Source organism: Nymphalis io, chromosome 17, assembly GCF_905147045.1.
Source record: "Nymphalis io chromosome 17, ilAglIoxx1.1, whole genome shotgun sequence".
In the NCBI taxonomy this organism is placed as follows: Eukaryota; Metazoa; Arthropoda; class Insecta; order Lepidoptera; family Nymphalidae; genus Nymphalis; species Nymphalis io.
Window position 1 is genome coordinate 834,260 of NC_065904.1, and position 12,862 is coordinate 847,121.

The following is a 12,862-nucleotide window of genomic DNA, read 5'->3' on the forward strand; positions in this document are numbered from 1 at the left end:
TTGTCTGCTCCATTTGTAATTATCTATATAAGTATGTATTTACAAAAAGAAAAATAGTATATGAAGTATTGGTAAGGCTGATATCTGGATCCGTAAATATCTTATTACAGTGTCACACAAATATATGTTTATCTTATGTATAGCATGTAGCGATTATCATGTACATTTTTATTTACATATTACGTATACAATTAATACTAAACAAATCATATAATATATATATATATATATATATATATATATATATATATATATATATATATATATATATATATATATATATATATCGTATATAAGTATTATATAAGTATATATAATATATATAATATTATACAATTATTAATTCTTCATACACAGTAAATACACTCACTCACTGGCACTTTTTTACATGTTTATTAAACCTAACGTCAGTTGCAATCACTGTCACCACGAGCGTAGAAATGCTTTAAGGAAGGGAGGAGGGGGTTATTGTTTCATATAATTCACTTCATCAATCATAAATACAGCTTTGCCTCCTTGAATATAAAAAAATCGTTTCATTTTGAAGCGTTACATATGTAAATGTTGCATTCAATTAGAAAACTCGGTAGAAAGTTCGGTATTAAGAAATGGGGTAAAAATTAATTAGATTTGGATTAGAAGGAATCGGTCATTAAAAAATCTGGGATGAGTCACGCCCACCAGATTTCCTTCGCACTCTGCGCTCGTCCCTGGTACAGCCAAATGCCAGAGCCTGACGTCACGCAGGCCACGGGAACCCCCTGTGCCCGCGTGTCTACAGTGTCTGCGCGTCGTGCCGCGCGCGCCGGGCTCAGAGCGCGGTCTCGTCGGCCGGCGCCTTCACCAGCGGCTCGGTAGGGCTCCTCACCGGCACCCGGAGCACCTCCTCCTCAAGTTTCGCTTCCACCGGCATGTTCTGCAAGCGGTAGGTATTTAGAAAGATATAGTTCGATTGACTATAATGACTGTCAATTTGAAAAGTATAAGATATTGCATAATATGTCTGGTATGCTGATTTATTTTAATTATATTGGTTTTTTTTTTGTAACAATTCAATCGTTAAGCAGTGTCATAAACATTAGAAAACTTAATTTCGAGTCAATACGTAATATGTCTAATAGTTTAAGTTTTGTGGTGGTCGGACATGAGTAACAGTCCATAAACGCCGCCAGTTGGGGTGAGGCTCCACGCTTTACCAATTCTGGTCTGTGGATACACATGTAGCAGGCTCATATCCGCTGCCAAAATGTTTTGTCAACAATTCACGAGAACAATTAGGAAGATGAGCTTATTTTTTATGATCTCAAAAAATCATATTTAAAATATAAAAAATACTGGCGAAATTTTTTTTACGATATCCGCAACAAATGAATTTTTTACAATTTTTTAAAGTTACGAAATTCTTAAATTTAAAGTTCTTAAATTCTTTTCTGGAGCGACCGAGCGACGCATGACGTCACGTCGCCTAACGTCGCTCGCTCGCCCATACATTTTCGCCTGTATATTTGCGTTATTCTCGATTTTACATCTTCCTAATTATAAATAGAAATTAAGGAGAAAGAGAAGTATGTATAGTGTACTAGCTGGTGCCCGCGACTTCGTCTACGCAGGATTAGTATTTGGAGTAGTTTATATTAGCGTGGCGTAGAAAAGAACTAACATTATGACATAAATATTTTTTGAGTCGCATTTGAAAAATATAACTGCTTGACAATATTTTAACATAAGAAAATTGGCAATATAATAAATATACGGTAATTAGGCACTGCAGAACCCTGATCATAGGCCTATAGTTATCTAGCTACTGCAGTATGCTCTTATAAACTATATTTAACGATTTTTTTCTTTCAGCATAAACATGCAGATTTTTTTGCTTTGGAAACACGTGAGCAAGCCACATAGAACTGACCGTGAGAAAAACATGGCGTGCCTAAATGTATGCCTGCTACCTTTAAGGTTTGCTCCTGCGATTTGTTGATCGTCATTGAAAATGCGACTTTTAACGGGAACTGCAGGCGTTTAAAATTGAATGGCAAGTTATTGGGTATGATTGGGATGCGCGGTATAAGAACATTGTCTCCCTTGGCTTCTCCAGTTAAAATTGTGGCCTTCACAATGTGCCTTCCTAGTTCAGTAACTCGCATTGATATACATCACGTTATTTACAATATTATAAATCAACCAAAAAAGGACCAATTACTAACCTACCTACAACCTCTGTAATTTAAAAAAAAGAAGGAATTCGGTATAATGAACAGGTAAGTAACCTATATCTATTAATTTAAATAAAAATAAAGTATCTTATTTAAGTGTAACTCCTAACCAAAAAAAAAACTGCCAATACCTAATCTTGGGCCTATATTACTTGAAGCACAATCCGTTTTTAAAAAATCGCTATAACCATGAAAATTCGCAAAACGGAGACAACAGTCAACGATGTCTGCCCTCGCGCTTCTGCCCGCGTTCGGGTCGCGCACTCAGCGATGAGCGCCTTCGTCCCCCACACAAGTGCGTCGCACCGCCCGCCACCGCCGCCGGAGGCGAACCGCGCCGTACCGCTCGCTACACCGCACCCGTAGTATCGCGCATTTAAACTAAATGATGTCTATCATACATTACATAATTATGTGTAACTAACGTTTATGGCAGCGCACGCCAGAATAGCTCGCAGAAAGGTAGGTTTTTTCCTAGTTACTTGACATTTAATGTCATATTTTGGACAGCTCACACAATATCTTTATAAATTGTAGCCTATGTGTTATTCTGATGTATAAGCTATATTATTGGAAAGTTTAATTGAAATCCATTCAGTAGTTTTTGCGTGAAAGAGTAACAAACATCCATCCACACATACAAACTTTCACGTTTATAATAGTAGTAGGATTTGATAGTTCGCAAATCTTCGAGCGTGCTGCCAAGTCGGGCGGCAGCAGTCGGGCGGCAGCAGTCGGGCGTGCAGCCGCGGGCGCAGCGCGTACCTCGAGCGCGGCGCGCGGCGCGGCGCGCGGGCGCGCGGGGCGGCGCGGCGCGCACGACACGCTCTTCAGCAGCCGCGCGCTGCAATTAATGGACGCCCTGCTGAGAAACTGGCAGTAGCGACTGCAGACCTACGAAAAGATCTCAGTCGAGGAGATCATGTTCTCTCTATAAAAATATTTCTGTTTGATAGCAGAACCTGCTTCTTTACGCAGATCGATTTGAGAATGATTCAGACTTCCCTTAAATTTATTCGATGTACATACGTCGGTAAATTACGCTTGCCTAAAGCTATTAATGTCAATTTCCTCATAATACGTAAAAACGTACGCGTCCAGGAGTTTCAGTAGCAACCGACTGTACGACCTGTACTCGTCTTCCCCGAACTCGGCGGGATGGTGCCTCGCCGACTCGTATGCGTCACAAAACTGGTGAACCAACTTCTGCCCCCGGCCGTCTAGTGGAGCCGCAAGGGACGACAGGAGAAACGCTCGGAGAGACTCGCGCGAATGACGTTTCAGGACAGGATCTTGACGAGCTATTTCATCTTCTGCAGGATATCAAAACGCTCAATTGTATTAATATTAAAAAAAATTAATAATTTTTTTTTTAGATAAGCATAAAATGGATTCCAAATATCGTAAAATTTTGGAACACCCTGTTCTATTCTGTTCCATCAGATTATAATTTTTTCATGTGTTATAATAATATATTAATTTATTATATTTAATGACATCAATTCAAAATTAAAAGTCAACATTTTCCCGCTAAAATTATAACTTTTAGTTGTACTCTTGGTTCTAACTTTATAAGGATATGTGATATTTCAATATAGGAAGACAGACGATTGCAAATGGGTGTCTCAATGTTTAGATGTTCAAAATCTACAGGCACTGTAAGTAATATTAAGCATTCTATTCACAGGTAATGCACAGCCAACATAGCACACACATTGCCTTAGACAATATAATAATAATAATATCCTGGGACATTTTTCACACACGGCCATCTGATCCCAAATTAAGCTTATACAAAGCTTGTGCTATGGAAACCAGACAACTGATATACTACATATACTACTTTTCTTTTGTAAATACATACTTATATAGATAATTACACCCAGACTCAGGACAAACAGACATGTTCATGCACACAAATGTCTGTCCTGGGTGGGTATCGAACCCACAACCTTCGGCGTGAAAGGCAAGTATCTACCAACTACACCAACCGGCTCGTCAAAATATATATTTGTTGTATGTGTCGTGTGCTCACTCAACTTTCAAACCTGAGTTCAAAATTAGTTTTACCCAATGTCTTGACATCATCAACAGCTCGGAATCTATAGTGATAAGGCTGCTGTGGCTCAAGTATGTAGTGTGAGGGTTCTGCACATAGCAAGCGTGGCTCATGTACGATCCGCGGCACTGCTTCTATACGACGCTCTATTTCTTTCTTTAAGCACTGGAAACAGAACACTAATATTTTTATATATTTCTTTGTGTATCTTATTACCTTTTGTTGTAAATATTTGTTTAAAATTAAGACTTTTAGTAACAATAATGTTGCATCGTGTGTACTTTTCTTAAAGATGTTTATTTTGAATTAATCTAAAAATTAATACATAATAGTAACCATCTCTATCGATTTTTCTTAAAGTTAAGAAAATTCATATATATGTATATTATAAGTACTTAGTATTATTTATTTAAAATAAATTAAAATCGACTTCCTGATTTGACCAGAAATTTCAATATTTTTGTGTCATTTTACCTTTTTCGCTGCTGCGCCAATGGGTATATGAGGACCTCGCCTGGATCGAAGGGCGAATCTTGTTATTTGTCTTTTAGCGAAAATGAACAGGATCACGAAAGTTAACACACCTCCACTGATTATGAATATAATATTTAAAATACTTGTGAAGTCTTGCATAGCTTGTTAGTTCTATTTAGGAGTTGATTGAATAATGAAACAATTTAATTTAAACAATAATATTACAATAATATATTAATCACAATTATAATCACAATATCCCCTTTTCTGGCGATAATCACAATATCGATGTTTTGTATAGATTTGTGACATTCATTGTCACTTAACATTTGACAGTTGCCAGTTAACTGATTCATTTATAATAAGTACTTGCAGCACATACCGCTCGAAAAAGCAGAGGCTTCAAAACATACAGCCGGACAGCTTATGGTTGTATATTGTTCATAATATAATTTTTCAGATGCCATTTCCTTAACAATGTCTAGAAATAATTGAACGAAACAGAAGAAATATATATTTTTTCAAAAGTAACCCACAAGTAATGAAACTTCTAATTACAATATATATGTAACAGCCTGTGAATGTCCCACTGCTGGGCTAAGGCCTCCTTTCCATATTTGAGAAGAAGGTATGGAGCTTATTCCACCACGCTGCTCCAATGCGGGTTGGTGGAATACACATTTGGCAGAATTTCAGTGAAATTAGACACATGCAGGTTTCCACGATGTTTTCCTTATAGCACGAAATGAATTATAATCACAAATTAGTAAATATATAATAAGCATGATATAACATGAATTTAAGTTGCTATGAAAAGTAATATAGCATAGTCATCATTATACTTATATTATTATTAAGAATAATTTCTAAATCTGCGCTTATGCGGTTATATTAGCATTATGTTGTTCTTATCTCATATTTATTAATATTAATTTAGTATATATATAATGTTATCTACTAATATATATATATATATATAATATAAAAAAAATGCGGTTACTGTACCAAAACTTTTGCTATTATTTTTAAATGTACTATAAGACATAATGTTGTTTTTAATCAATAAATCTCACCGAAGAAAATAGTACACTGGGATTTTCTAAGCTCATTATTAATTCTTAATACGGCATCAAATATGTACTCTGACTTGCAATTTAAACTATAACTCTTAAAGCAAAACTTAGAACCTAATAAGACACATTTTCTTCAAAGATTGAGTCTATGCCAATTTCAAGTTACTAAATCAACTAGATAGATTGCTGAAGTTTTAAGAAACACGATGAATTTTAATGTGTTTTCTTATAAGAGAAATGCAAAGGGTTTATAAAGGGCTATCAATACAATACCAAAATATTTAATTGTACACAAAAAGTAGTACGTTGTTGGAAGTAGTAAGAATGCGGACTTTTTGTTTTTTTTTTTCTTGTATATTTATCTCCACCGACGTGTTGTTCATGTCTTTGTCGTATGTTATCTTTAATTTTTTTTAATGTTATTTTCCATGTGCCTTAATGTTTAATTTCAGACAGCATCGCAATCTTCGGTTCTGGATTAAAAAATAATTAAATCGTATTTTTTTTGTATACCATATGGTATTCATTTGCAATTTAAATATTCGTCATTTTGTAAAACAGCAACCGTTGTGTAGGACATGACAAAAATATTGTTTTTAGTCAGAGAAAATATTACTATGTTTGTAAACCAAACGTATACAAAATGCACATGAACTTTGGAAAGGAATGGAATTATTATTGATAGTAGTTTCCGCATCTTTTTTAAAGCAAAAAAAAAAAAAACAGTAATTAATAAAACTAACAGAGATATGTCTTGTGACAGGATTAGGATTAACTTAATCTACTGACTGCCTCGTAGGTTTAGTGGCTATAGGGCCGGAAATCCCACGATCCTAGGTTCAAACCCCCAAGTCGGCAGCAGAGGTCGGGCTGATAAAAAGTTATTGGGTTTTTCTGTCGAAGACACTCAGTAAGCCCGGAAACTGGAAGATGAAAGTGTATTCACGGGAATACTCCCGTGACTCAGAAAGCCCGTTAATCGGTTGGTCCTGAAATCGTATCAAATTTAAAGTATATTTTGGCATTTACGCGATGTTAATATTATGTACCAATTAATTTAGCTTCAGTTAGATAAGATTAAAAACTTATTATTTATCACCTTATCTTTATTTTTTATTCGTAAAGTTATATTCAATAGGGTAAAATATTGCAAGGTGCAATACCATATTAATGTACGCATTATAAAATAATGAGATTCCTAGAATTACTTAAATATTCATCGTATATCATACATACAAGCCGAACATAAATTCCATCAACATGATTCTTTCAATTCAGTGTTGGGCGAGGCACGAATGGCTTTGGCGGGAAACGCGACTTGCATACTTATTTTCCAATATGGAGGACGCTATGACCAATACTTTTTAATATCAAAGACATATAACTTAAGTCTTTGAATATATAATAATTTAAAACGATATTAAAAAGAGACAGACGATATTATTATTTATATAAACATATAAATTATGTTGTCTCTTTCTAGTTTGAATGCATAGTATAAATACGAAACATTTGAGCAATGTTACACGTGAATGTTTTTCCAATATGGTGGACTTGCTGTCAACAGTTTCCAATATGGAGTTCAATTGTTGATTGCTTATTGGACGTTTCGTCAGATAGTTTTGTCGACAAATTGGGACTATAATATTTCTTTATGTGGCTTCAATTGCATATTTTCATTGTCACTGACGTGTCGATAGTTACCCATTAAATTAAATAGTCTTTTTATAGCATTTCTATTTAAATTTATTCTTATTATACCTACTACAATAGCCGTATTGGCTTAATGGCTGCCGAGTCTGAGATCTTCGGGTTTAAATCTTGAGTTGGCTTAATTAAAGTTATTGCTTTGATTTCTGTCAAAAAAATCCAAAATAAAGAACGTAGAGTTAGTTGGCTTGGTCTGTGCCCAAGGTTTCTGGACATTGGGGTTCGAAACAGATAATGAGTCAGATTATGAATAGGAAGCACTGTGAATGCACGCGCACACTTTTGTGTGTATATTTGATATACACTATAATATTTCCTGAGAAGTTCTGAAGTCAACTTTAAACATTGCCACTAAATTCCGTCACGAGGTCTTTATATCTTCATAATAAGAATTTAGATTTTTTACGAGGTGATATTACAAGCACTAGGTTGAGAATTGATAATTATTTTTTAGTTAAAAAGCCAGCGGTTTTAATACACGAACTATGGTATAAGCAGGCTGTTATCTTACCGGGCGTACTTGAGAGAAAATATGTTCATCATTGGCTGTATAAAATTAATATGTAGTCTATAAATGAAAACATTACGTAAGTACCCCACTTATTTTACTTTTAAAAGACTCGATGGGTTGGAATGTACTCAATTCTAACAGTACCAATGTCTAAGGGTAACCACTTTTCTTCGGCTGATTTGCCTGTAAATGAGTAATAATTTAAAAGTAAATTTAATGCGACAATTCTCAAAATTTTCATACTTTAAGGAATATTTTATCCGTGCAGTGACGGAGAAAGAATACATTTCACTGCCCCTCTCTTTCCCATGGGTTTCGTAAGAGGCGACTAAGGGATATCTGAGCGACCATCTGCTCATCTGGTGGTAGGATGCTAACATCCGCCTGGCTTGTTACCACCGTACGCATGGTGAAAAACTCGTGAAGTGGCTTGCAGCCGCGTTTCGAGGTCAGCCAGCGTACAGCCAGAGCCCGAGCGAGTATTGCCGCGATGGGTGTTGGTCCAATTGGAGACGGCTGTTGAACCAATGCCGGGGGAAACTGTATTGACCTGCCGGTCAGGGAGACCCGAAGAAACGGCTGTTCCGCTGGCCGCCCGTGGCATAGTACAGGGGCCCGAGCGTGCCTAACCAGCTCGTGAGGCTGCCCCACCAGGCCACGCATAATCTCGGGGTGGACCGTCGTGCCGGTTGGTGACCGGTAGGTGGGGTCCCGGCGGCCACTTCCGGGGGGGTTCGGGGGCCCTTCCGTCCGGCGGGTCAGTGTATTTTTCCTTTTGGCAACCACTTGGGGAAACACGCCTCCACACTTTGCCCATCCCTATCTTGGCAATACATCGCTCGCTTCACGTTTTTTTTCCATTTCATTTTTCCCAAATGGCGCAACAAAAAAGAAATAACGGTCGTACAGCGGTGCACACCCCCACCATACCCTCGCTGTTTGAGGTCGAGTTCTCTAACATCCGAGGACTCCACACTAACCTCAACGCTGTCCACCACCATCTCGAGACAGCACGGCCAGCAATGTTGTTTCTCACGGAGACACAAATACTCCGTCCTGCCGATACCAGCTACCTTAATTATCCCGGCTACACGCTTGAAGAATCCTTCAAAGCGAAAGCCGGGATAATTAAGGTAACAAGCATACTTTGTTCGTCAGGACGGATGTTTGCTGTCACCGACTGCGCTGCTTGGAGGACCCCTCCTTCTCCATGTTGGTGGTACGTGTGGACCTGGTTCGTCAGAGCCGAGTCTACGTGTGCCTCTACAGATCCCACAATGGTGACTTGGAGACAAGCCGATTATTTGACTATCTTAGTCGGGTGGCAGATGCTGCGCAAGAGTAATTTCCTAACGCGGAATTGGTGTTTTTGGGGGATTTTAATGCTCACCACGAATCCTGGTTGAAATCCCTCAAAACTGACCATGCTGGAAGGACTGCTCATGCTTTTGCTCTCACACATGACTTGACCCAACTGGTTGATCAGCCCACCAGGATCCCAGACATTGATGGGCAAGCACCTTCTCTACTGGACCTTCTGCTGACTTCTCACCCGGTGGAATATCAGGTTGTGGTTCAGGCTCCTCTTGGCTCTTCGGATCACAGCCTTATTTCTACCAGAGTGCCACAGGCCAAGCTGTCGCCACTAGCGGTATGCAAACGTCGCGTTTGGCACTATAAGTCGGTGGATTGGGACGATATGCGCGATTACTATGCGTCGGTCCCTTGGAAGGAACGTTGCTTCAGTGGGAATGACCCGACAGCTAGTGCCGCTGCTGTTGCTGGCGAGATCATGCTGGGAATGGAATACTACATTCCTAGCTCAGATCTCGTCAGTAGGAGTACGCGTAACCGTTGGTTCACTCGTGAATGTGCCGATGCTGTATCATCTAAGCAGGCGGCATATCGCAAGTGGATCAACGGCTGTATTAGCGGGGCATCTAACATTGACTCACTGAAAGCAAACTATAATAAAAATTCCAAGTCCTGTAGAAAGGCATACACGAGAGCGGATGCACAGCGCATTGTACAGATTGGTCATGACCTTGTTTCGCATCCTAGGGGCTCCCGTAGCTTCTGGCGTCTGACCAAGTCTGTGCAAAACAATTTCTGCCAACCTTCGCTGCCACCGCTCAGAAATCCGGACGGATCGCTAGCTCACAGTCCGCAAGAGCAAGCTGATCTCCTGGCTAAACTCTTTGCCGACAATTCCGTCATCGATGATTGTAGTGCACTGCCACCTACAATACCTGCATGTGGCCATACGATGCCTGACATTAAAATCAGGCAACGTGATGTGCGTGCGGAGCTGCAATCACTTGATGTACGGAAAGCTAGCGGTCCCGATGGAATACCAGCCATAGTGCTGAAGAAGTGCGCAGCGGAGCTGTCTCCTGTGTTAACGCGCCTGTTCCAACTTTCTCTCTCTTCGGGAAGTGTGCCGGAGGCTTGGAGAAGAGCTAATGTGCAAGCGGTTCCCAAAAAAGGGGTCGGTCGGTCTAACCCGGCAAATTATCGGCCAATAGCTATCACCTCAGTACTTTGTAAGGTGATGGAACGGATTTTAAACAACCAACTGATCCATTACCTAGAAGATCACTGTCTAATTAATGATCGTCAGTACGGGTTTCGACCAAAACGGTCCACAGGTGATCTTCTAGCGTACGTAACACACCTCTGGGGTGAAGCTATCGACAAGCATGGAGAATCGTTGGCTGTCAGCCTCGATTTCTCCAAGGCTTTCGACAGGGTCTGGCACAGAAGTCTTCTCTCCAAGCTACCAGCATATGGTCTGCCTGCTCAGCTATGCACCTGGATTGCCAGCTTCCTACACAAGCGTAGCCTTCGTGTTTTAGTAGATGGTTGCGCTTCACAATTCTATGTAGTGAATGCTGGGGACCCCCAGGGATCTGTGCTATCTCCCACACTCTTTCTTTTGCATATCAATGATATGCTCTCCCTTGGGAACATACATTGCTATGCAGATGATAGTACAGTGCATGGTGGATACCACGGACGCGCAGTGGCTGGGCGGGCGGAAACTGAGGAGAGGCGGGAGAATCTTGTCATTGAACTCGATAGGACGTTAGAGCTCATCGCCAAATGGGGCTCTGATAATCATGTTGAGTTTAATGCCAAGAAAACACAGGTATGCGCTCTCACGGCGAAAAAGTCAACATTTTCCCCTCTTCCCTCCCTTTGTGGTACTCCGCTGGTGATGCAAAGCAAAATCGCCATGCTGGGGATTGACGTTCGCTGCGACCTTAGTCCAAGGGATTACATCGAGGCTGTTATAAAAACAGCTTCACGGAAACTCGCAGTTCTGAACAAGGTGCGGCGCTTTTTCACGCCACAACAACTGTGCCTGCTGTACAAAACACAGGTACGGTCTTGCGTGGAATATTGCTCGCACCTTTGGGATGGCTCCGCTAAGTACCTACTTGAGGCCTTGGACCGGTTGCAGCGACGTGCCGTACGCATTATTGGCGACGTAAAGGTCACAAACACCCTTGAACCTTTACAATTGCGTCGTGAGATAGCAGCACTGAGCGCTTTCTATCGACTGTATCACGGCGAGTGCTCTGAGGAATTATTCTCTCTAATTCCTGCTTCCCCCTTCCTTCTTAAGTCCACGCGAGCTGGTTCTCGATGTCACCGCCTAACTGTGACGTCAATTCCATCGCGAACAAAGAAATTTGGCAACTCCTTTCTTTGTCGCACTTCCAAAAAATGGAATTCCTTACCAGCTCACGTGTTCCCCTCCTCTTACAACCCGGGTTCCTTCAAACGAGGCGTGAAGAGGCATCTTGCGGGCCGGCAAGGCGAAGGCGGCTAGTGCAGAACGTTTTTCCCGTCTGTACTGGCCGTCGTCGCGTTTGGACTCTACTACCACTTACCATCAGGTGGAGTAGAGTCATTTGCCCTCCCGGCGAATATAAAAAAAAAAAATATTATTATATTACATTTCAGAAAATGATTACCGAGACACGATAATACAATAAAATATATTCATTTTCACAGTTTCGTAACATAGAATATAAGATAGACCGTACCTTAGCGTCAAGGTCAGTAATTTTAGCGGGAATATGTCAAAATGGCGGCGATACGTCACAAAATGGAGCGCTAAACACAAAGTCACGAGACAGCGGAATAATTTATTTTATGTAAACTAGTTTTACTCGTGTTGCATAATATAAGCAATATTTTTTTACATTGGTTACTTTTTTTTAATTACATCGCAAGACATGTTTTTGAAACAGGACGTGAATCAGTAACGCTTTGTTTTTAAATAGATAAACAAAAATTTATGAAAATGAAAGTTTTACCAATTAGTAGAAACTATTTTCATTTAAAAGTTACATACAATATATCTGTTTTATTATATTTTTAAAGTTAAGTAAATATTAAGTAATACATAAGTAAGTATAAGTATTTACACTTTATAGCACTATAATGAACAAAATATACATAAAATAGACACATAATAAATTACAGAATGTTACAAGGTTGCATTAGGTGTAGATATATATAAAAATATAAAAATAAACCGATATGATATTTGAATATTTGTTTTTTTTTAATGGTAATGATTTTAGTCTACATAAAAAAGAAATCGACCTCATAAAAGACCCAAAAGCAACGCGCTTCACTTGACGTATATTTAACATTTTGAAATCGGTACTGTATACGTATAATTCAGATCGCGTACGAGTCCCACCGTCGGCACGCGGAGATATGCGCACGCGACGCTACCTGTGACAATTTGGCGATATGGAATATCATTAATTCTACGTATAACTGCCGGTAAGAACCTACATGTGAA

The 12,862-nt window shown here is 39.4% G+C and overlaps 1 protein-coding gene across 3 annotated transcripts; it reads right to left on the bottom strand.

Moving 5' to 3' along the window:
- Positions 1–278: 278 nt before the first annotated feature.
- LOC126775020 (protein C1orf43 homolog) lies at positions 279–5,048 on the bottom strand. 3 transcript variants are annotated; one of them, XM_050496737.1, is made up of 5 exons: positions 4,747–5,048; positions 4,284–4,437; positions 3,307–3,526; positions 2,979–3,057; positions 279–916 (listed from the first exon to the last, which is right to left on the bottom strand). In XM_050496737.1, the coding sequence occupies exons 1-5, from the start codon at positions 4,903–4,905 to the stop codon at positions 812–814; spliced, it is 717 nt and encodes a 238-aa protein (XP_050352694.1). In that variant the 5' UTR covers positions 4,906–5,048; the 3' UTR covers positions 279–811. The 3 variants fall into 3 exon arrangements, 2 of the variants coding, with proteins under 2 accessions (XP_050352694.1, XP_050352695.1); XR_007669850.1 differs by having other exon boundaries at positions 806–916; positions 2,979–3,107; XM_050496738.1 differs by lacking the exon at positions 2,979–3,057 and having other exon boundaries at positions 280–916.
- Positions 5,049–12,862: the final 7,814 nt, after the last annotated feature.

Bases quoted from the DNA above. Each gene is read 5' to 3' on its own strand.
- LOC126775020 (XM_050496737.1), bottom strand. From the start codon at position 4,905: ATGCAAGACTTCACAAGTATTTTAAATATTATATTCATAATCAGTGGA. The intron at 4,438-4,746 runs GTAAAATGACAC...TTCTGTTTCCAG, and splicing joins TTGGCGCAGCAGCGAAAAAG to TGCTTAAAGAAAGAAATAGA. The intron at 3,058-3,306 runs GTACGTTTTTAC...CATTAATTGCAG, and splicing joins CTACTGAAACTCCTGGACGC to CGCGCGGCTGCTGAAGAGCG.